Here is a 20,553-nt window from a genome sequence, read left to right as displayed (position 1 = left end):
GCTCAGATTAGAAATGGCGCCCATATGGGATCCCAGCATGTGCAAGGGGAGGAGTTTAGCCACTAGGCTACTGTGCTGGGCCCTGAAATATTTGCTTTAACATTTTTCCACAAAGTGTATGTTGCATATGTAGGAACCTATGGATAATATAAAGTTCTGCTTATATGTAACTTTTGGTTTGTTACTTATTTGTAATTGAGGTAAAACATAAATTTATGATTACATTTGTTACTGTTTTACAGTTAAGTAGTAAACATATCCACATTATAGACCAGACTCTTGAATGTTTTATTATGGGTACATGATGCTCTGTCTGTTAATCGGCATGTTCTAAGGATTCTGGCTTTGATTGTTCCGTGGAGCTCTCTGTATCCTGTCGCTGATCCCACCATGCTGTGCCTGGTGGGCTATTTCTAAATTTTTCCTGTCAGAGATTGTCTCTCGTTTTCTGGAACACTTGCCCCATTTTCTCTGGGCCTGTGCCTGAATCTATGTCAACATGACTAATTTGATCGTTCTATCACATTATTTTAATGTAATCAGTGAGCGAAATCGATTCTTAGCATCTTTCCTGAAACTAAGAGTTGGCAGACTTAGTATTTTGTCAGTCTGGTAGTTAGAATGAAGTGTGTGTGTGTGTGTGAAGATTTATTTGAAAGGATGATGAAGGGAGAGAAATAGAAATCTTTTCCTGACTCACCCTCTCCGCCCCCATCGCCACAGCATTCAGGTCTGGGCTCTGCCAAAGCCAGAAGACGGGCACTCCGTCCTGTTGCCCACATGGGTGGGCGGGTGTGCCAGCATCCGGGTCATCATCTGCGGCCTTTCCTGGCACATGGTCACAGAGGTGGAATGGAAGCCGTGCTCCAACTGGCAACGGCTTGGCTGAGCTGCCCCTTAGTTAGATTTTTGTTTCCCTGATTACTGATGAGGTTGAGCTTGTTTTCATGTTTATTACTCATTTTTTTCTTCTCTAAACCTCCTTATTTCTAACATTTGTCCAGTATTTCTGGATTTGCCTTTTCCTTGATCTATAGAAGAAAGCCATATATCTTGGATATTAGCATTTTGTGTGTTACATGCATTTTTTTTTTTTGCAACTCTTTATTTTTCCTTTTGAACTGTAGTTTTGTTTATTTTAGTCAAGTTTGGCAGTCTTATTTTGATGTAAGAAATCTTTTTATATAATCGATGGTCATAAAGGTGTCTTGCTGAGTCTGCTTTACTCTATATTTCTATATTAAAAAATTTATTCATTTATTTATGCAAATATGTAAGTATAATTCTTATATTAAGGTGCCTAGAGTTGCTTTTTATATATACTGTGAGAATAGAGTTCTTAATTTTCCTTTATTTTTTATATCTATAAACTGTTCCAGCACCTTTAATTTTTTCCTTTTTTTTAGAGGTTTTTTTTTTTTTTAAAGATTTATTTTTATTATTTTTTTTTATTGGAAAGGTGGATATACAGAGAGGAGAGACAGAGAGGAAGATCTTCCATCTGATGATTCACTTTCCATGTGAGCGCAGTGGCCAGTGCTGTGCCGATCTGAAGCCAGGAGCCAGGAACTTCTTTCCAGGTCTCTCAAGTGGGTGCAGGGTCCGCTGCTTTCCCAGGCCACAAACAGGAGACAGTAAGGGAAATGGAGCAGCCGGGATAGAAACTGGTGCCCATATGGGATTCCAGTGCATGCAAGACAAGGATTTAGCTGCTAGGTTATTGTGCCAGACCCATGTATTTGGTTTTGGATATCACACATGAAAATAAATGATCTGGTGCTGTTGTCACCCTTTCAATGCTTCTAGTGCTCATAGCACTCCATTTTCAAAATGTGAAGTGGAGAGATGGTAAACAGTTTAACGATGTTAGTCAGTTATATGACATTTAAGTAAAAGGAAACAGTAATTTTACATTGTTTACTTTGTAATATTAGATGCTCATAGAGGTGACTTGGCTGAATTGATTAGAGAGAGGAGGCATAGAAATTTGCTACAAACATACGGGCATTATTACTGGGGAAGGACTTATAACAACAAAGATGACCAAGCATTTTAAAGATAATAGGTAGATCTGGCATAATAGCATAGCTTTAAAAGCCCTTGCTTTGGGCCCGGAGCGGTGGCGCAGTGGTTATGGTCCTCGCCTTGCACTCCCGGGATCTCATATGGGCACTGGTTCTAATCCCGGCAGTCCCGTTTCCCATCCAGCTCCCTGCCTGTGGCCCGGGAAAGCAGTCGAGGACGGCCCAAAGCTTTGGGACCCTGCACCCGCGTGGGAGACCTGAAAAAGGCTCCTGGCTTCGGATCAGCTGTTGTGCTCACTTGGGGAGTGAATGATCGGACGGAAAATCTTCCTCTCTGTTTCTCCTCTCTGTATCTCCGCCTTTCCAATAAAAATAAAATAAATCTTAAAAAAAAAAGTATAAAAAAGTCCTTGCTTTGAATGCACCGGGATCCTATATGGCCATCAGTTCTAATCCCGGCGGCCCCACTTTCCTTCCAGCTCCCTGCCTGTGGCCTGGGAAAGCAGTCGAGGACGGCCCAAAGCTTTGGGACTCTATTCCTGCTTTGGAGATCTGGAAGAGGCTCCTGGCTCCTGGCTTCAGAGGATCAGTGCAGCTGCAGCCACTGCAGTCACTTGGGGAGGGGTGAATCATCGGACGGAAGATCTTTCTGTCTCTCCTCCTCTCTGTATATCTGCCAATAAAAATATCTTTCCAATAAAAATATCTCTGTATATCTTTCCAATAAAAATAAGTAAATCTTAAAAAAATGATAATAATTCCTGTGGCATTACAGGCTAAGCCTCCACTTGCAATGATATCTCATTGGGACACTGATTTGTGTCCCACCTGTACCACTTATCATCCAGTTCCCTGTGTATGGCCTGGGAAGGCATCAGGAGGTGGCCCAGTTTCTTGGGCCTCTGCAACCTTGTGGGAGACCTGAAGGAAGCTCCTGGCTCTCCATCTTAGACTGGCCTAGCTCTGGCCTTTGCAACCATTTGGAGAATGAGGTATTGCTTTCTGTCTCTCCCTTTGACTCTGACTTTCCAAGTAAAAAAATATATATCTCTAAAGATTGTTTTATAGGGGCCCATTGTGGTAGCCTAGTCGGTAAAGCCCTAGGTTTGCATGCATCAGGATCTCAAATGGGTGCCGATTTGTACCCTGGCTGCTCTGTTTCTCATCCAGCTCCCTGCATGTAGCATGGGAAAGCAGTGCAGGACAGCCTAAAGGGAGATCTGGTAGAATCTCCTGGCTCCTGGCTTCAGATCGAGTAAGCTCTGACTGTTGTGGCTGCTTGGGGAGTGAATCAGCAGAAGGAAGATCTTCCTCTCTGTCTCTGCTCCTCTCTGTGTATCTGACTTTTCAATAAAAATAAATCTTTAAAAAAAAAGAATGTGATAGTATTTGCTCTTTTTTTTTTTTTAAAGGTTTATTTATTTTTTTTATTGGAAAGTCAGACACACATAGAGAAGAGACAGAGAGGAAGGTCTTCTGTCTGTTGATTCACTCCCCAAATGAGCGCAACTGCCAGTGCTGCACCAATCTGAAGCCAGGAGCCAGGAACTTCTTCCAGGTCTCCCACATGGGTGCAGGGTCCAAAGGTTTTTGGGCCATCCTTGACTGCTTTCCCAGGCCACAAACAGGAAACAGTAAGGGAAATGGAGCCGCTGGGATTAGAACTGGCACCCATATGGAATCTCTCGGCGTGTTCGAGGCGAGGACTTAAGTCACTAGGCCACTATGCTGGGCCCAGTATTTGCTCCTAAATCAACTAATTGCTTCAGGGATGGGTAAGTTAAGATGGTGTGTGGCCAGGTAGATGCTGTTGGCTAGAGACAGGAGCCCTGATAGTAAAAATAGCACAAATGATGCACATGGGTTCACTCTAGCATTCTAGGGAACAGTATTTTTGGTGCCTTTTGTAAGGTGGAACATAATTGTACTCTTTAAAAATCATGACAGTGTATATTAATGAAATTTAGTTTCCATAAAACTTCTGGTCATTGTCCTTTTTTTTTTTCCCCCTTTTTTGTTTATTTAGATCAGGGAAGCGGATGGTTTTCTATTCATTGATTTACTTCCCTAAATCCTTCAATGCCAGAGCTGGACCAGGAGGAATCCAGGAACCTGTATCTCCATCCGGGTCTTCCGCGTGGGTGCCTGGGGCTCAGGCACTCGCATCATCTTGTGATGTCTTGCCAGGTGTATTAGCAGGGAGCTGGATTGGAGTGGAGCTGCTGGCCCTTGAACTGCTGCTCTGATACAGGATTTTTAAAATTTTTATTATGTTTATTTTTTATTTGAAAGGCTAATTTTGCATAAAGAGAAGGAGATAACATAGAGAAATTTTCTGTCTGCTGCTCTGCTCCCCAAATGACTGACAAAGCTTAGCTGGTCTAAAGCCAGGTGCCAGGAGCTTCTTCTGGTCTCAAATGTGGGGCCAGTGTCCCAGGGACTTGAACTATCCTCTGCTGTTTCCCAGGCCATGATGGATGGGAAGTGGAGTCACTGCCGTATGAACTTGTGTGGCACCACAAGCGGAGGATTAGCCTTCTCAGCCACTTCACTGACCCTTCTGATTAATAATCTTGCCCATGGTGCCATAGGGTGGCCCCACGCCTATTTATTTCTGACCTTCACAAATAGAAACCTCCTTGTAGAAAAGACAATTTTCTTATGGTTGATTTATATCAGTTTAATGTTAATTGGGAATTTACATACATCCCCTGTACTGCTGTTCATGCTTGAATTAGTTCTTTGTGCGGTGTTTTTATTTTGAGGGTGATTAGATGTAGCATTTTCTAGGAAAGAATGCTTTTTAGTGGAAGTTTTCTCTTTGAGGAAAATTTCTAAGGGTTGATTTGGAGAACTGAATTTAACCTATGCCCCTGTTACAATTATGAGTTTCTAACATTCATGTTGATGTTCTTTTGTATAGGAGTTAAAGTTCCTCGTAATTTTCGCTTGTTGGAAGAACTTGAAGAAGGACAGAAAGGAGTAGGTGATGGTACAGTTAGCTGGGGCCTCGAAGACGACGAAGACATGACACTCACAAGGTGGACAGGCATGATTATTGGGCCACCAAGGGTCAGTGCTGTGAATTACATATCTTTCTATTATTGTATGTTATTACTTTAAACATTTAGTTTTATACTACTTACATTAAAATAAATGCAGCTTTTACTTGAAATAGAGATGCTTCCTGTGTGCAGGGTGTAACTATCTGGAGGTTGGAGGTGTTGGGGGAATGGGGGAGTTAGAAATGGCCTTATCCATTAAGGTGCTTGTGGTCTAGTAGAGGAGGAAAAAATTTAATACAGAATGACTGAGTTCACCACAGGCTTTTAGAATATGTTTCTTCTAGCTGAGAAAAGCTGAACAGTGGAGGAAATTGCATTTGAAATAAGGCTTAAAGGACTCACTGATAGTATTTCAGAAAGTAGTAATAGGGAAGGAAAACATTCCAGATAGAGAGGAAAAACGGTGAGGACCAGGAGGGGTTATTTGTGAAGAGCAGTCATGCCCTGGATGTTACTGACCCTTCCGTGTGCCGAGGCCTTCTCACTTGGTTTGTACTGAGTGCGTGTTGCTGTTCTAATATTTCACATACCGTGAAACGCTACAGGCCTCGGTTTTTTTCCTCTTAAAAAACAAAATCTATGATTCTTGATGTTTTCTAGTGTTAACTGTTGGCACCTGGCCTTTTGTATGCTATTTTTAGGTCTTTATAGATTTATGGAGTTTTAATTTTGCTAAAACATTTCTTTTTAGAGTGGGTAGCTTTTTCCTACATTGCATGTCTGCTTTAAAGGTCCCTATTCCTACAGTGAGTCTTTGAAATGTGTGATATGTAATGATTTTGATTTACTGGTAAGAATACCAGTTTGAAGTTTTGTTTGATTTCTTTATTTGAAAGAGTAAAAGAGAGAGGCAGAGAGAGAGAGAGAGAGAGAGAGAGAGAGAGAGAGATGGATGCATGCATGCATGCATGCGGGTTCATTCCCCAGATGGTCACATACAGTCACTGGGCTGTCCCGGGTGGAAGCCAGGAACTTCCCTTGGGTTTCCCATGTGGGAAGCAGCGGCACAAACACTTGGGCCATCTTCAGCTTCCTCTCCCAAGCCGTTAATAAAGAGCTGGATTGGAAGTGGAGCAGCTGGAATGATTGCCGTATGGGTTGCTGATATCGTAATGGCTTTATCCTTTAGACCACAGTGCGTGCCCCAGAGGGTTTTTTCCCTCTCCTATCCTTTGTTTGTATTCGTTGTTTATTTCTCGTTGTTTGCTTTTTCCTTAATTTTTTAATTTTTATAAAATTTGTCTCCTAAAAAATTAATTTTTTGAAAGGCAGAATTATGGAGAGAGGAGAGAAGAGATACAGAGGTAGTTAGATCTTCCATCATTGGGTCACTTCCCAGGCCAAAGCCGGGAATCAAGATTTTAATTATTGATTACATTGCATTATGTGACACGGTTTTATAGGCACTGGGATTCCCCCCACCCATCTCCAACAGCACCGCCCTCCCCCCATGGTGGATTCCTCCACCCTGTTGTATTACCACAGTTCAAATTCAGTTGAGATTCTTTCATTGCAAGCATCTACAAAGCATGAAGTCCAGCATCTTATTGTCCAGATAAGTTCAATGGTTTCTTGGGGAGACCATCTCTGGTTTGAAGCTAGAGCCGGCAGAGTATCATCCTGCTCAATTAAAAGCCCCGACATTACATCAGTAACAATTTAAAATGTTATGGAATTAATTGACATGATATTGAGTAACCAATATGGTAAAAGAAAAAAAAAGGAATGCAAGTTCTGAACCACATCCTGTGAGTTCTTCATTGACATTTCAATTATCAGTTTATATACAACCGGGTTTTATACACCTTAAAATGGCTATAGATAACTATTCAGCTGTCTTGTGTCTATTTTAATTTTAGTATTTAGCAGTTTATAGCGTTGAAGCACAATTTTGCTGAACCTGGCTATCTTTCGGGTAGTCTAACTCTATAACTCTAACAAGACATATGTCAACAGTTTAGGTGAACAGTTTTAGGAGGGGTGTGCAGAGAAATCTTCAATACCCTAGTGAGGAGTAACTAATCTTTGTGTCCCACCCAGTGAGGTGTAAATGCATCCACGCCAACCGTTTTCTGTCTGATTCCAAGCTTTCCTTGTTATTCTCTGTCCATCTATTTTAGTTTTTTTTTTTTTTAATTTTTTTGTTTGTTAGTTGAGGAGTTTCTGGAGCTATCCTGATGGTCATTGCCAGAGAGGGTAGGGACCCAAAGTCGGAACCAGGCAAGGACCAGAGAAGGCTCCTCTCCCTAGTTCCAAAGAAAGTTTTCTGTTCTGTTTCTGCGGACCACTCAGGGCTCCTGGTTGTCGTTCCGATGACCTTGGATCCTGCAAGGCAAGATTTGGGCTTCTTCCATCCCATGTGGTGGATCCAGATGCGGGTGGGTGACCTCAGAGTTCTTGGACTCTGAAGACACTCCATTTCCCCATGTAGTCCTTAGTGCTTGTACTGATAGTCCTTGATGAGGTTCTGATAGTCTTTAGGGTTGGGATACAAGCCTCCTCCTGTCCGCCTGCTCCATTCGGGGGGCCTCCCCCCGCCCTATGCATATGACATCCTGTTAAGAGGTTGTTAGGATCACTCCTGATTCCCCCATATGCCTTTGTAGTTTTGCTGTTGTCTAATGCTGGGGAATCAATATCTTAAATCAGGTTTCCACGAAGGCATAGGAGCTCAGGCTTTTGGGCCTTCTTCCACTCTTTTGCCAGGAACATTAGCAGGGACCTGGATCAGAAGCAGAGGAGCTGCGATGTGCCCAGCTATCCCACAGTATTGTTGGTCTCAGAAAGGTTCTTTTCTTTTTTAAATCCTAACTTTGCATTCAGATTGCAATGCCCTATGCTGAGAACATTTCAGTTGTTTAGCTGTTGGGTACTGAGTTTAGGCTTTCTCTTAATTATTACAAAAGAAAAAGGAAATCAAGCACTATTTCTTTCCTTTGCAAAAAGACTTATTCATTTGAAAGGCAGAGTTATGGAGAGAGGGGAAAAGACACAAAAGATCTCCCATCTGCTGGTTCACGCCCCAAATGGCTGTAGCAGTCAGCACTGTACCGCCTTGAAGCCAGGATCCCAGAACTCCTTTCATACCTCCCTTTTCCATGGCAGGATCTCTGGCGGTTGGGCCATCTTCTTTTTAAAAGATTTTATTTATTTTTTTATTTTCTTAAGATTTATTTTCATTACAAAGTCAGATATACAGAGAGGAGGAGAGACAGAGGAAGATCTTCTGTCTGATGGTTCACTCCCCAAGTAAGCGCAACGACTGGTGCTGTGCCAAGAGCCAGGAGCTCGGAGCTCCTCAAGGTCTCCCACATGGGTGCAGGGTCCCAAGGCTTTTAAAAGGGCCGTCCTTGACTGCTTTTCCAGGCCACAAGCAGGGAGCTGGAAGGGAAGTGGAGCTGCTCGGAGTAGAACCAGCGCCCATATGGGATCCTGGTACGTTCAAGGTGTGAGGACTCTAGCTGCTAGGCCATGGCACTGGACCCTATTTATTTTTAAAGATTTATTTATTTTAATTTGAAAAGCAGATTTACAAAGAGAGACACACACAGATATTCTGTCTACTGTTTCACTCCCAGATGGCCACGTTGGCTGGAGCTGGACTGGTCTGAAGCCAGGAATCTGAAGCTTGTGGGTCTGCCATGTGAGTGTAGGGGCCCAAGGATCTGGGCTATTTTCTGCTGCTTTCCTAGGCACATTAGGAAAGCCAGATCCGATGCAACTTGCACCTTAAGGGATGCGAGCACTGCAGGCGGAGGCCCATCTCGCCACAGCGATGGCCGCTGTTTTATATATTGCAAAGGCCATCTGCTGGTTTGCTTCCCAGGTGACTGTAGCCACGCTGGGTCAGTCCCTAGCTGAATCTTAAAAGTTTCCTGCTGGTCTCACATGTGAAATTACGGTCTAGGCACTTGAGCCATTCTCCGTTGCCTTTCCAGGCACAGTTACAGGGAGCCATATTGTCAGCTGCAGCTCAAACCAATGTTCATGTGGGATGCAGGCATCGCAGACAGTGGCTTATCTCACTACCCCACAGTGCTGTTCCCGTCTTCTGCTGCTTTCTCAGGCATGTTAGCAAGGAACTGGATCGAAAGTGGACTAGCCGTGGTGTCTTAGGCTGTAGCCTAACGTACTGTATCATGATGTTGGCCTGAGTGTTCATTTTAAATAATGGATTAGTGCATGTTGCTTTTTTTTAGGGGGGAGTGTATTCCTTTGCAAAATTTGTGCACACCTCTAAATTAGCAGTTTCTTCCTCTTTCCTTTACTGTTTTTTCCATAAGAGATTTGAGAAAGAAATGTAATATTGATGGTTGAAATTCATCTCCTTTGTTTATTTTCACTGCCTTTGAACTTTTTGTCATTGTCTGATAAGGAAAAAAGTGTGTATAACGTAAATATTCTTACTTGGTGAATAGTTTGAATAGTTTATAGTCAGCAATTGATAGCCTATGATCTGAAGTTATTTAGATTAGGTTTTTTTCCAGGCATGGCCTTCATTAGACATAAAGCCCCTTGAGAATGCTTGCAGCTTATACATGAGTTCCTTTGTGGCGTCTCAGATGACTCACACATAGTGCAGATCCCAGGTGCCCAGCAGGGTTCTCCAAGCCCTGAACCGTAGGACCGTTCATGACCTGATGCCAAATGAGGGGACAAGGGTTGCTTCTCAACAGCTCCTGTTTCCTTGCTTGTGGGACTGATGTCACACAGATAAGATGCTGCTGTGGCCCCTGGAAAGAAAGCATATTATCTTTGCCTCATGCATTGCAAGGTTTATGGGCGAGGCACCTATGATATAAGACAGATCAACAAAAGAATAGACTGGGTTATGTGTAACAGGGCTGCCTTCAGAAATGAGTCAAATAAGGAAGCTTGTATGTTCCACGATTGATGAAGTGACAGTCACGCAGAAGTGTGATTGGACAAAGGTGGTGTGATGTGTTGTAATAAAGCAGGCAGACACATAAGGCCTCTATAGTGAAAGCCTGCTCTGTTACTGCGTGTCAAGAGGACACCTTTACATGGGTTCTCATGGCAATTTCAGGGAAGCTCAGCTGCTGTTAGAGCCTGTTTCAGTAAGGAAGGGACCAGGGAAAGGTTGAGAGTCAGCTTGCTTCTTCTGCTGTTTACTCAGATGTGAAGGTGTTATATTTTGGGGTAGAGTGTTGGGATCCCCATCTTTTGGGACTAGAAATAGGTAGGGGGTGGTGTTGCTTGTCACCCACTAAAGTTATTTCCTGTAAGTTCTTGGCAGAGCTGACTTAGTTGCCATTATAGGATTCTATCCCATTTACTTTCTCCTTAGAAGATGTGATTCTTACAGCAATTTCGTCTCTACCTCTGAGTATCCAAAACCATCTAGGACACTAGGAGAACAACTGCCTTAACATTTTTATTCAAATTTTTTTTTGTACATTAAGAAGATCTCTAATTTTATGTGTTATTCCAGTGCTATTAACTTGATTTATGATTAGCAGATTTTTTTTTTCTTGTAAGATGTGTCTTGAAGGGCATTTACAGAGATGTAGAAAGATCTTTCTGTTGCTGGTTCACTGTCCAGATGGCTGCAGTGGTCAGCGCTGGGCTAGGCTGAAACCAGGAACCAGGAGCTTCATCTGGGTCTCCCACAGAGGCCGGGGACTCAGACAGTAGGAACACCTTCTGCTGATTTACCCATGTTGTGATTTGGGAACTTGATTAGCAGTGGAGTACCTGGAACACAGTCCACCACCCAAATGGGATGTTGGCGTTACAGGTGGCAGCTTTACCTGCTGTACCACAACGGCAGCCCTGGAAATTAAAATAAATAAATAAATAAAAGGTTTATTTATTTTTACTTGGAATTCGGATTTAACATAGGAGGAGGAAGTTACGAAATCGAGCAGTTGGGATGGAAGCAGTGTCCCTATGGGATGATGGTGCTACCATGCTGACCCCAGTTTGGAATTTCTGTGTGGTTTTTGTTTGTGTGTTTGGTTCTGAAGCAGCACTTTTTGTTATAGGCCTAGGAACTCTTTCAGGTTTTCTCATGTGTATATGAAGGTGCTGTACTCATTTTTAGCTCTCCATGTCGCTGATCCTTGCAGTGTTGACATCCTATATGGATGCCAGTTAGAGCCCCAGCTTCTCTACTTCTTCTCTCTGCTAATATGCCTGGGAAAGCAGCAGAAGATGGCTGGAGTGCTTGGGCCCTCGCCTGCCTCCTGGGAGCATGGATGGATTTCCACACTCACAGATTCAGCCTGGCTCAAACCCAGGCTATTGCTACCATTTGGGAACTAATTCTGTGAGTGGAAGATCAGTCTCTTTTTTTTTCTCTCATCTCTGTAACTCGGCCTTATGAATCAGTCAGTCAATTTAAAAAAATGAAATGATGAAACAAAAGGAAAGTACTTAGTAAAATTGAAGTTGCTTTTGTTTAAACTCCCCTTTCTGTTGCTCTTGCTTTTTAATAAACAACAGAAAGGCTTAGGTGTCAGTTTAAACTTTAGAGTTGAAAAACTTCATCAAAGACTTGAAAGGTTAGAGTGAGGCTTATTCCTAATATGTTAGGGATTTTTTTTTAAAGATTTTTTTATTTGAAAAATATTTGAAGGGGCCCGGCGCGGTGGCGCAGTGGTTAAGGTCCTCGCCTTGAACACCCGGGATCCCATATGGGCACTGGTTCTATCCCGGCAGCCCTGCTTCCCTTCCAGCTCCCTGCCTGTGGCCTGGGAAAGCAGTCGAGGACGGCCCAAAGCTTTGGGACCCTGCACCCGCTTGGGAGACCCGGAAGAGGCTCCTGGCTTCGGATCAGCATGGCATCGGCCATTACGCTCACTTGAGGAGTGAATCATCGGACGGAAGATCTTCCTGTCTGTCTCTCCTCTCTGTATATCCACCTTTCCAATAAAAAAATAATAAAAATATATCTTAAAAAAAATAAAAAAGAAAAATATTTGAAGAATGAAAGAGAGAAAGATCTTTCATCCACTGGTTCACTCCCCAAATAGGCGCAATGGTCAGAGCTGAGCTGACTAGAAGCCAGGAGCTTCTTGGGGGTCTACCACACGGGTACAGGGTCCCAAGGCTTTGGGCTGTTCTTGACTGCTTTCCCAGGCCACAAGACAGGGAACTGGAAGGGAAGTGGGGCAGCCAGGTAAGAACTGGCACCCATATGGCATCCTGGCACTTATAAGGCAAGGATTTTAGCTACTGGGCTATTGTACTGGGCCCACAAGGGAATTTTTAAAAAAGATTCAGTTTTATTTGAAAGGCAGATTTATTTATTTATTTATTTATTTATTTATTTATTTATTTATTTTTTCCAAAAGGCAGATTTATAAGAGAGAAAAGGAGAGAGAGAAAATGTTCCATCCACTGGTTTACTTTCCAAATAGATGCAACTGGGGTGGTCTGAAGCCAGGAGCCTGAAGCTTCCTCTGGTTCTCCCATGTGGGTGCAGGAGCCTGAGAACTTAGGTGTTCCTCCAGTGCCTTCCCAGGCACATTAGCATGGAGTTAGATCACAAGCAGAACCTGACCAGTGTAGGCGGAGGCTTAATGTGTTGGCTCCTGGAATTTTTTCTTTAGACATGCAAAGCTTCCATCTGCTGTCTAACTTCCTAGATGCTGTCAGCATCTGGAGCTGGGACGGGTCGAAGCCGGAAACTCGAAACTCGGTGGGAGTCTCTCATGTGGGAGCTACTTGCTGCTTAGCAGCGTGTACATTAGCAGGAAACTGTAGTCAAGGAAGGAGCTGGTGCTTGGACTCAGCTTGCTTCCAAATACTTCAGACATTTTTAATGTTACAGAAATTTGAGGGTTTGGAGGATACTGTTACTTTTTTTTTCTTAAGATTTATTTTTATTGGAAGTTCAGATATACAGAGAGTAGGAGAGACAGTGAGAAAGATCCGTCCGATGATTCACTCCCCAAGTGAGGCAATGGCCGATGCTATGCCGATCTAAAGCCAGGATCCAGGAACTTCTTCCAGGTCTCCCACACGGGTGCAGGGTTCCAAGGCTTTGGGCCGTCCTCAACTGCTTGTCCATGCCACAAGCAGGGAGCTGGATGGGAAGTGGAGCTGCCGGGATTAGAACCGGTGCCTATATGGGATCCCAGGGTGTTCAAGGAGAGGACTTTCGCCGCTGGGCCACACCGCCGGGCCCGATGCTGTTACTTTTTAAAATGCATGTTGTCTGGAAAGTGATATGCATCCAGATTGAAGAAACATAGGCTGATCTTTTGAGATCTGCCCGGTGTCAGTCATCTATTTATATAAAAAAATGGCCGTTTTATGAGGTGGTGATGTTAATTAAACTTTGTTATTGAGAAACTACTTTTAAATGGTGTGTAAACATTCGGCTTGCTGCTATATTTCTGCATTCAGATAAGACGATTTAATGAACCATGAAGTTAAGTAATATTAAGTGTAACTACTGGGAGTGACATAATGAATTAAAAGGGATGATGTGACATTTTCTTTTGGCTGTAAGTTACTGAAGATTGTGTATGTAGGTGGTCATGAATTTATTACCCAATGGGATCTTTTTGAGAATGGAAAACGGCATTGTTATTAGTGCTGGGACAATGGGAATAAACAGGCTATCCTGAGAAACAGGTGTCAAGAGGTCTCTTCTCCTGCAATGTAAGTTTTTATTGAAAATCTAAATTTAGGTTTTCTTTTTCTGCAAATTCAGCATAGGTATTGTTTGTACTGCGAAAAGCAAATTCTTATATTATTTTGTAGAATTGTTACTTTTTAGAGTTATTTTAATTTTGTGGAATCTGTACATTTTAGTGTGCTTGCTACATTTTTTTTTCTAATCATCTAAGTCAAGCAGATTTGAATATGAAAAACTAAGTTCTTAATCATAAACACTGTCCTGTTAAGTATAGTCAGCTGTATTTTCCTTTATTATCATTTGGGCATTGCTATTTTAAATATTATAATTTTGATTTGCCTTTCTTTTGCCTTCCAGACGAACTATGAGAACAGGATATATAGCCTGAAAGTAGAATGTGGACCTAAATACCCAGAAGCTCCTCCATCAGTTAGATTCGTTACAAAAATTAATATGAATGGGATAAATAATTCCAGTGGAATGGTAAGTTAAAGTAATTATTGCATTCTTACATAATAAGTAAAATATTGTCAAGAGAGTGTTAAAGCATTTGTTATCTTTTCATAAAAGCGTCCTTTTGGTTTTTCAAAAACATTCTTGTTTAAAAGTCTAAAGAAATTTTTCTTCATTTTATTTATTTTAAAGGATTTATTTTTATTGAAAAGGCAGATTACTGAGAGGAGTGAAGATCTTTAACTCACTGGTTGGAACGGGCCCACATGGGATGCTGTGTTTTTAGGTGGAGGACTAGCCAATTGAGTCATCACACAAGCTTCAGTATTGTTTTAAAAAAAGATTTTATTTGTGGGGCCATTGCAATGGCTAAACTGGCTAACTCTCTGCCTTGCAGGGCATGGGTTCATGTCTTGGCTGCTCCACTTTCCATCTGGCTCCCTGTTTGTGGCCTGGGAGAGCAGTTGAGGACAGCTCGTAGCTTTGGGACCCTGCACTCACATGGGTGACCTGAAAGATGCTCCTGGCTTTGGATTGGCTCGGCTCGGGTTGTTGTGGCCATTCGAGCAGTGAACCACTGGGTATAATATCTTTTTCTCTTTCTCTGTGAGTCTGCCTTTCTAGTGAAAATAAATATGAAAAAAAAAGCTTGTTTATTTTTATTTAGAAGACGGAATAAAAGAAAAGGAGAAACAGAGATTTCTGTATGCTGACTTGTTCCCAGCTGGCTGCAACGGCTGGACCTGAGCTGACCTGAAGCTGAGAGCCAGGAGCTTTTCCCAGGTCTCCTACGTGGGTGCAAGGGTCTAGGCACTTGAACCATCCTTTGCTGCTTTCCCAGGCCAAGCAGGGAGCTGGATGGAAAGCGGGGCCGCTGGGGTTAGAACTGGTGTCCATATGGGATCCCGATGTGTTTAAGACGAGGACTGTAGCTGCTATGCTATTGCTCTGGGACCTAAATTTTGTTTATATATCTAATACAGCTAGAAAAAATTATTTTTTGGTGGTGGTTAGCAAAGTGACGCATAAATTGCTGCTGTTTATGCTGTGAGGTCTCAAGTTTTTTAGGTTCTGTATATTATAATCTGATAAGGTAAAGATTTTTTTTCTGACATTGTTCTTTCTCGTGTTTTTATGTCCTCCTCTTTGTTCGTTTCTTTCAGCTCTAGACTTTGTTGTGTACTCTGTTGGTGTTCCACTCGTGTTTGCTTGACTGCCATTTACATTGCAGGTGTTTGCTTCTGCTTTGGCAGCTGGCTCAGCATTCCCTGCACTTGTTGTAAAGCTGTTCTGTTGTGCAGCCTGTTTAGATTAAGCAAGGGGGTTGTTCCTCCTCTGACTTAAGGCTTTAGAGGAAGCATTTTAAATACATCTTAACATTATAATGTTTCCTTATTAAGTAGTAAGAGAAGTATCGCTCCATTTGCTTTTCTATTTGTAGTATTAATTTTTAATAGTTACAGGATTGTGAATCCATTACCCTAGTCTAATATCAGAACAGATTTGCCATAGTGATAGCGTGCATATTTGGCCTAGCAGTGAAGATGCCTGAGCCCCATGTCTGAGAGCTGGGTTTGATACCTTCCTCCCATCTCTGACTCCAACTTTTTGCTGATGCAGACTTTGGCAGGCAGTGGTGATGAGTCAAGTGATTGGGCTCCTGCCACTCACAGGGGAGACCTGGATTGAATTCTCTTCTTCCTGTTTTACCCTGAAATGTGAGCATTTGGGGAGTAAATCAGCAGTTGGGGGTTCTCTTTTTGTTTGTCTCTGTCTAGTAAGTAAATTAAAACAATCTTTTCAAAAAGAGTGATGTTAAGCACTGCATGTCTTCTGATTAGTTGAGGAACTTCCTTCCCATTAATGTTCCTGATTTGTTGAGAGTTAATATTGTGAAAAGTTAACTGGATTTTTGACAAGTGCTTTTTGGAGGCATATATCGCAATAATCATGGGTGGTTCTTTATTAATATGACACTTTAGGTTGACTGACTTTTTTTTTTACATTGAATTTCTCTTAAACTTATGGTAGAAGTTCCTCTGGGATGCGGCTGGTGCTGTGGCTTTTCTGGTGAAGCTCCCTGCCATCTTTGGTACTGCCATTCTGTAAGAGCACCTGTTTGGATCCTAGCTGTTTTATTTCCAGTCCAGCTCCTTGCTAATGTGCCTTGGAAAGCAGCAGAGGATGGCCCAAGTGCTTGTGTCCTTGTACCCACATAGGAAACTTGGAAGAAGCTGCTGGCTTCTGACTTGCTCAGTTCTGGGTATTGAAGCCATTTGGGGTGATGGTGGTAGTGAATTAATGACTAGAAGAACTCTTTGTCTCTTCCTCCCTGTCTCTGGAATTCTGCCTTTAAAATAAATAAATCTGAAGGTAGAGATCAGGCAGCAAGCTCCCCTACGTGTCAGTGTGAGATAGCTGCCTGGAATTTGGATGGTGGTCGTAGAAATGGAAAGAACATTTTCAACCTTGATTTATCAAGAAAGAATTAGCAAATGTTTTTGCCAAGGGATTATTTAATATAATGTTTTTCTGATAAAGTCTACCCAATCTTTATTGCTAAATGTAGAAAAATAAAAAGAGATCCATATTTTTAGGAATGTATCTGCCAAGGAAGGAATATTTTCCCTAAAATACCATATTAATTCTCAATCTGATTTTGTAGTATACTTTTTTGAATATAGAGCAAAGCTCTGAATTTTTTTTAAAGATTTATTTATTTTTATTGCAAAGTCAGATATACAGAGAGGAGGAAAGACAGAGAGGAAGATCTTCCGTCCGATGGTTCACTCCCCAAGAGAGTACAACGACCAGTGCTGCGCCGATCAGAAGGCAGGAGTCAGGAACTTCTTTTGGGTCTCCCATGTGGGTGCAGGGTCCCAAGGCTTTTTTTTTTTAAGATTTATTTTTATTATTTTTTTATTGGAAAGGCGGATATACAGAGAGGAGAGACAGAGAGGAAGATCTTCCGTCCGATGATTCACTCCCCAAGTGAGCACAACGGGTCGACGATACTATGCCGATCCGAAGCCAGGAGCCTTTTCCAGGTCTCCCACGCGGGTGCAGGGTACCAAAGCTTTGGGCTGTCCTCGACTGCTTTCCCAGGCCACAGGCAGGGAGCTGGAAGGGAAGCGGGGCTGCAGGGATTAGAACCGGCGCCCATATGGGATCCCGGGCGTGCAAGGCGAGGACCTTTAACCACTTGCGCCACCGCGCTGGGCCCAGGTCCCAAGGCTTTTAAAAGAACTATCCTTGACTGCTTTCCCAGGCCACACGCTGGGAGCTGGATGGGAAGTGGAGCAGCTGGGATTAGAACTGGCGCCCATATGGGATCCTGGCGCTTTCAAGGCGAGGACTTTAGGCACTAGGCCATTGTGCCGAAAGCTCTGAACTTTTAAAAAACATATTTAGAAAAGGATGTGTACAAGAGTTGGTGCCTAGTACTTATTTTTTAAAACTTAGACTTAAGTTTACAGGGAGGAAAATACAGAGAGAAAGATCTTCATCTGCTAGTTCATTGCCTAAGTGGCTGCAATGGCCTCATCTGAGCCAGTCCTAAGCCAGGAGACAAAAGCTTCTTCCAGGTCTCCCAAGTGGGTGCAACGTTCCAAGGCTTGGGCTGTCTTCTGATGCTTTCCAAGGCAACAAGCAGGGAGCTAAATGGGAAGTGGAGCAGCTGGGATTAGAACCGGTGCCCATATGGGATTCTGGTGGTTGCAAGGTGAGGATTTTGCTACTAGGCCACCATCCCAGGCCCAGTCCCCGGTCCTTTTAAACTTGATAGTTGATTGTGCTCTTTTTCTTTTCATTTCAGGTGGATGCGCGAAGCATACCAGTATTAGCAAAATGGCAAAATTCATATAGCATTAAAGTTGTACTTCAGGAGCTAAGACGTCTAATGATGTCCAAAGAAAATATGAAGCTTCCACAGCCACCAGAAGGACAAACATACAACAATTAATTTTAGTGGATCTCAAACTTGTCTTAAATCAACAACCTTCTACTCATATTAATGTCTTGATTAAATATCACAATGCAAAATACCCACACATTCAGTAAAGAATTCCAGCTGGTATACGTGACCCGGACATTTGTAAGAATATATTTAATATATGTACACCCATTATGTTTTCAGGTAACAGGAGGAAAAATGCAGCACAATTTTTCTTTCTCTTGTTGAAGCACTGTCATTTAAACATAGACCTGGAGTGCTCCAAGTAGGATTCGGGTTTACAAGGTGCAAGCATGGCGAGACGTGTCAAATGGCAGTGGAAACAGGTGTTTCTGAAAAGTAAAAATCCCAAGAAGGACAAACAGACATGGCATGCTTTATCCATCTTGCTTAGTGAAAGCTGCAGTGGAAATTGTTTAAGTAGCAGGTACAGTGAATATTGTCACAAATTGTGTTAAATTTTGAAGCGGTGTGGGTGCTGACTACTAGTAGTATAAAAATATGTTCAGGATTGTTTTGATACCTGTATTTATAATTAAAAAAAATGTCGGGGAGTGGCCGATAAATTTCTGCTAAAAGCTGTTCCTGTGTGTTACATGTAACAGACATGGTAAATATTTGTTTACAGTCTTTGTTTAACAAACCATGCATTTAAGTTTAAGTGAAGTCAACAAAAAAGAAAATAGGTGTATGGATATGTGATTTTGAGATTAAAATTAGTCCTAAAATGTAAATAAAATGTGGAACGTGTCCTCAGAGACTGTGCCATTTCTATTATGTTGGTATAGTTTATATATAGTACCTAGTCAAGGTAGCAAAAATTTGAATTACTGTAATGTTTCATCTGTAAGCACCTTTTAGTATAATTCTATTTTGTATACTTCTTGTGATTTGAAATTTGCAGAATGTTTCATAGAACAAATTAACTGATTTGTTTAACTGCTTCTTGGACAAGGAGGAATCCTAGTATTAGATTTTAAATTTGATCTCACCAGAAATAATATTAAAATTATTTTCAATTTCTAACAATTGTTACAGAATTATAGGTTGCAAGTTACTTAGATCTACCTCCTCTTCTTCTCCTTTATATCTTTTGTTTTCTGGGAAAATTTTGGTTACTAGAGTAAAGGAACTTGGGGACATTTCCTCCTCCAGCTGATGCTTTTCACACTAATGAGGATTAATCTGTATTACAGGCTAACAAGTATGTAAACTGTAAACTTGGATATCTGTTAGGTTACTGTTGACTTCAAAGCACTGAGTGTACTGCTCTGTTGAAAATTCAGTGAAGTTCAGTAAAGTGGTCAGGTGAAGTTACCTCTCAGTTTGGCTGGCTCCATAATTTTATTCAACCTTCAACCTGAGTTATATAAAAGGTCAGCTAGAATTATGCTTGTCAAAGTTACAGTTGTTTAAGCCTTTCTTACGGAGGAAAAATAATCACCCTGAACATATTAAAATATTTTTGTTACTTTTATAGAAGGACCGATTTCTCAAGCACGCCTTACCTATCTATGTTAGTCTCATTTACAGTCAAAGCTTTGAGCCTCCTTTTCTTGATCAGTGGTACAGGATTATCAGTCAGTTTGTCTAAGCTTTCTGATTGCTATATGGCAAATTTATTTTAATTATCAAAGGTATTTAAAATGCCTTAAACTTACATGTGGAGGACACACATGCACACATATATATACACATATACATACACACAAATTACTACATGTGTGATTTATTAAAATAGATTAAAAATGAACCATTTCTTTGAACTGTAGTCTTACCTATTTTCAACCACTTAGGGAAATTGATTTCCTCTGATGCTCTGTAAGGTAACTGATAGTATTTGGAATGGCTTCTGCTCTGAAGCATATCTTACTGTGCCTGGGAGCTCCTAACTGTGTGAGTGCTGTTTGCTACCTGAGAAGCCCAGGAATCCTGAAAATGTGTCCTTGTCTTTTCCCCACTTTCACTGTTGTGAAGTTTTCTCTTTTATCTAACCCTATCTTGTCAAAATCAGCCTCACAGAATTTATTTCCCCTCTTATGTTGGGAATTTTGCAGAAATCTGTATGCCGATTAACCAACTTCCAAGACAGAATCTGTTTTACATGTTGCAGTGGGATGTCCCTGCAGTCAGCCTCACTGATGGCTCATAGGAATTCATCTGGAGCCACTTTTAGTGAAATTTCACAAGATAGCAGTTTTCAAGCAGTTTCTCCTTTGTTTTGTAAAGTGGCTAAGGCCATAGGAGTGTGTGGTGTTGCCCTTGAAATGAATTGTAAAATTTGCCTTAGAAATTTGTTTAGAAGGCCAGCAAGTAAGATCCATGAGGATGATCCTGTGTTAATAAAGATTATGAAAATAAAATTCTTGTCCTTTTAGGTCAGTGTACTGCTTTAATGATTTTGATTACTTCCTAACTAATTTTCAGAACTAATACTTAAAATCATTTTTG

General features: G+C 41.7%; 1 protein-coding gene across 4 annotated transcripts in view; it reads left to right on the top strand.

Annotated features, from left to right (window-relative positions):
* Window positions 1–18,858, top strand: part of UBE2V2 (ubiquitin conjugating enzyme E2 V2) — a 56,271-nt gene extending 37,413 nt beyond the window's left edge. For 3 of the 4 annotated variants that reach the window (XM_040972589.1, XM_040972588.1, XM_040972590.1), the window contains 3 exons: window positions 4,948–5,096; window positions 14,055–14,180; window positions 17,965–18,858. In XM_040972589.1, the coding sequence (XP_040828523.1) occupies window positions 4,948–5,096; window positions 14,055–14,180; window positions 17,965–18,111 (422 nt within the window). In that variant the 3' untranslated portion in view covers window positions 18,112–18,858. Of the gene's footprint in view, window positions 1–4,947; window positions 5,097–11,431; window positions 11,458–14,041; window positions 14,181–17,964 lie in introns of those variants that run through there. The other variant, XM_040972591.1, reaches the window with a different exon arrangement.
* The last annotated feature ends 1,695 nt before the right edge of the window (window positions 18,859–20,553 follow it).

The sequence above is a fragment of the Ochotona curzoniae genome, unplaced genomic scaffold (assembly GCF_017591425.1).
Source record: "Ochotona curzoniae isolate NIBS_2020 unplaced genomic scaffold, NIBS_Ocur_1.0 contig_2318, whole genome shotgun sequence".
Taxonomy (NCBI): domain Eukaryota; kingdom Metazoa; phylum Chordata; class Mammalia; order Lagomorpha; family Ochotonidae; genus Ochotona; species Ochotona curzoniae.
This window is presented reverse-complemented; position numbering and strand designations above follow the sequence as displayed.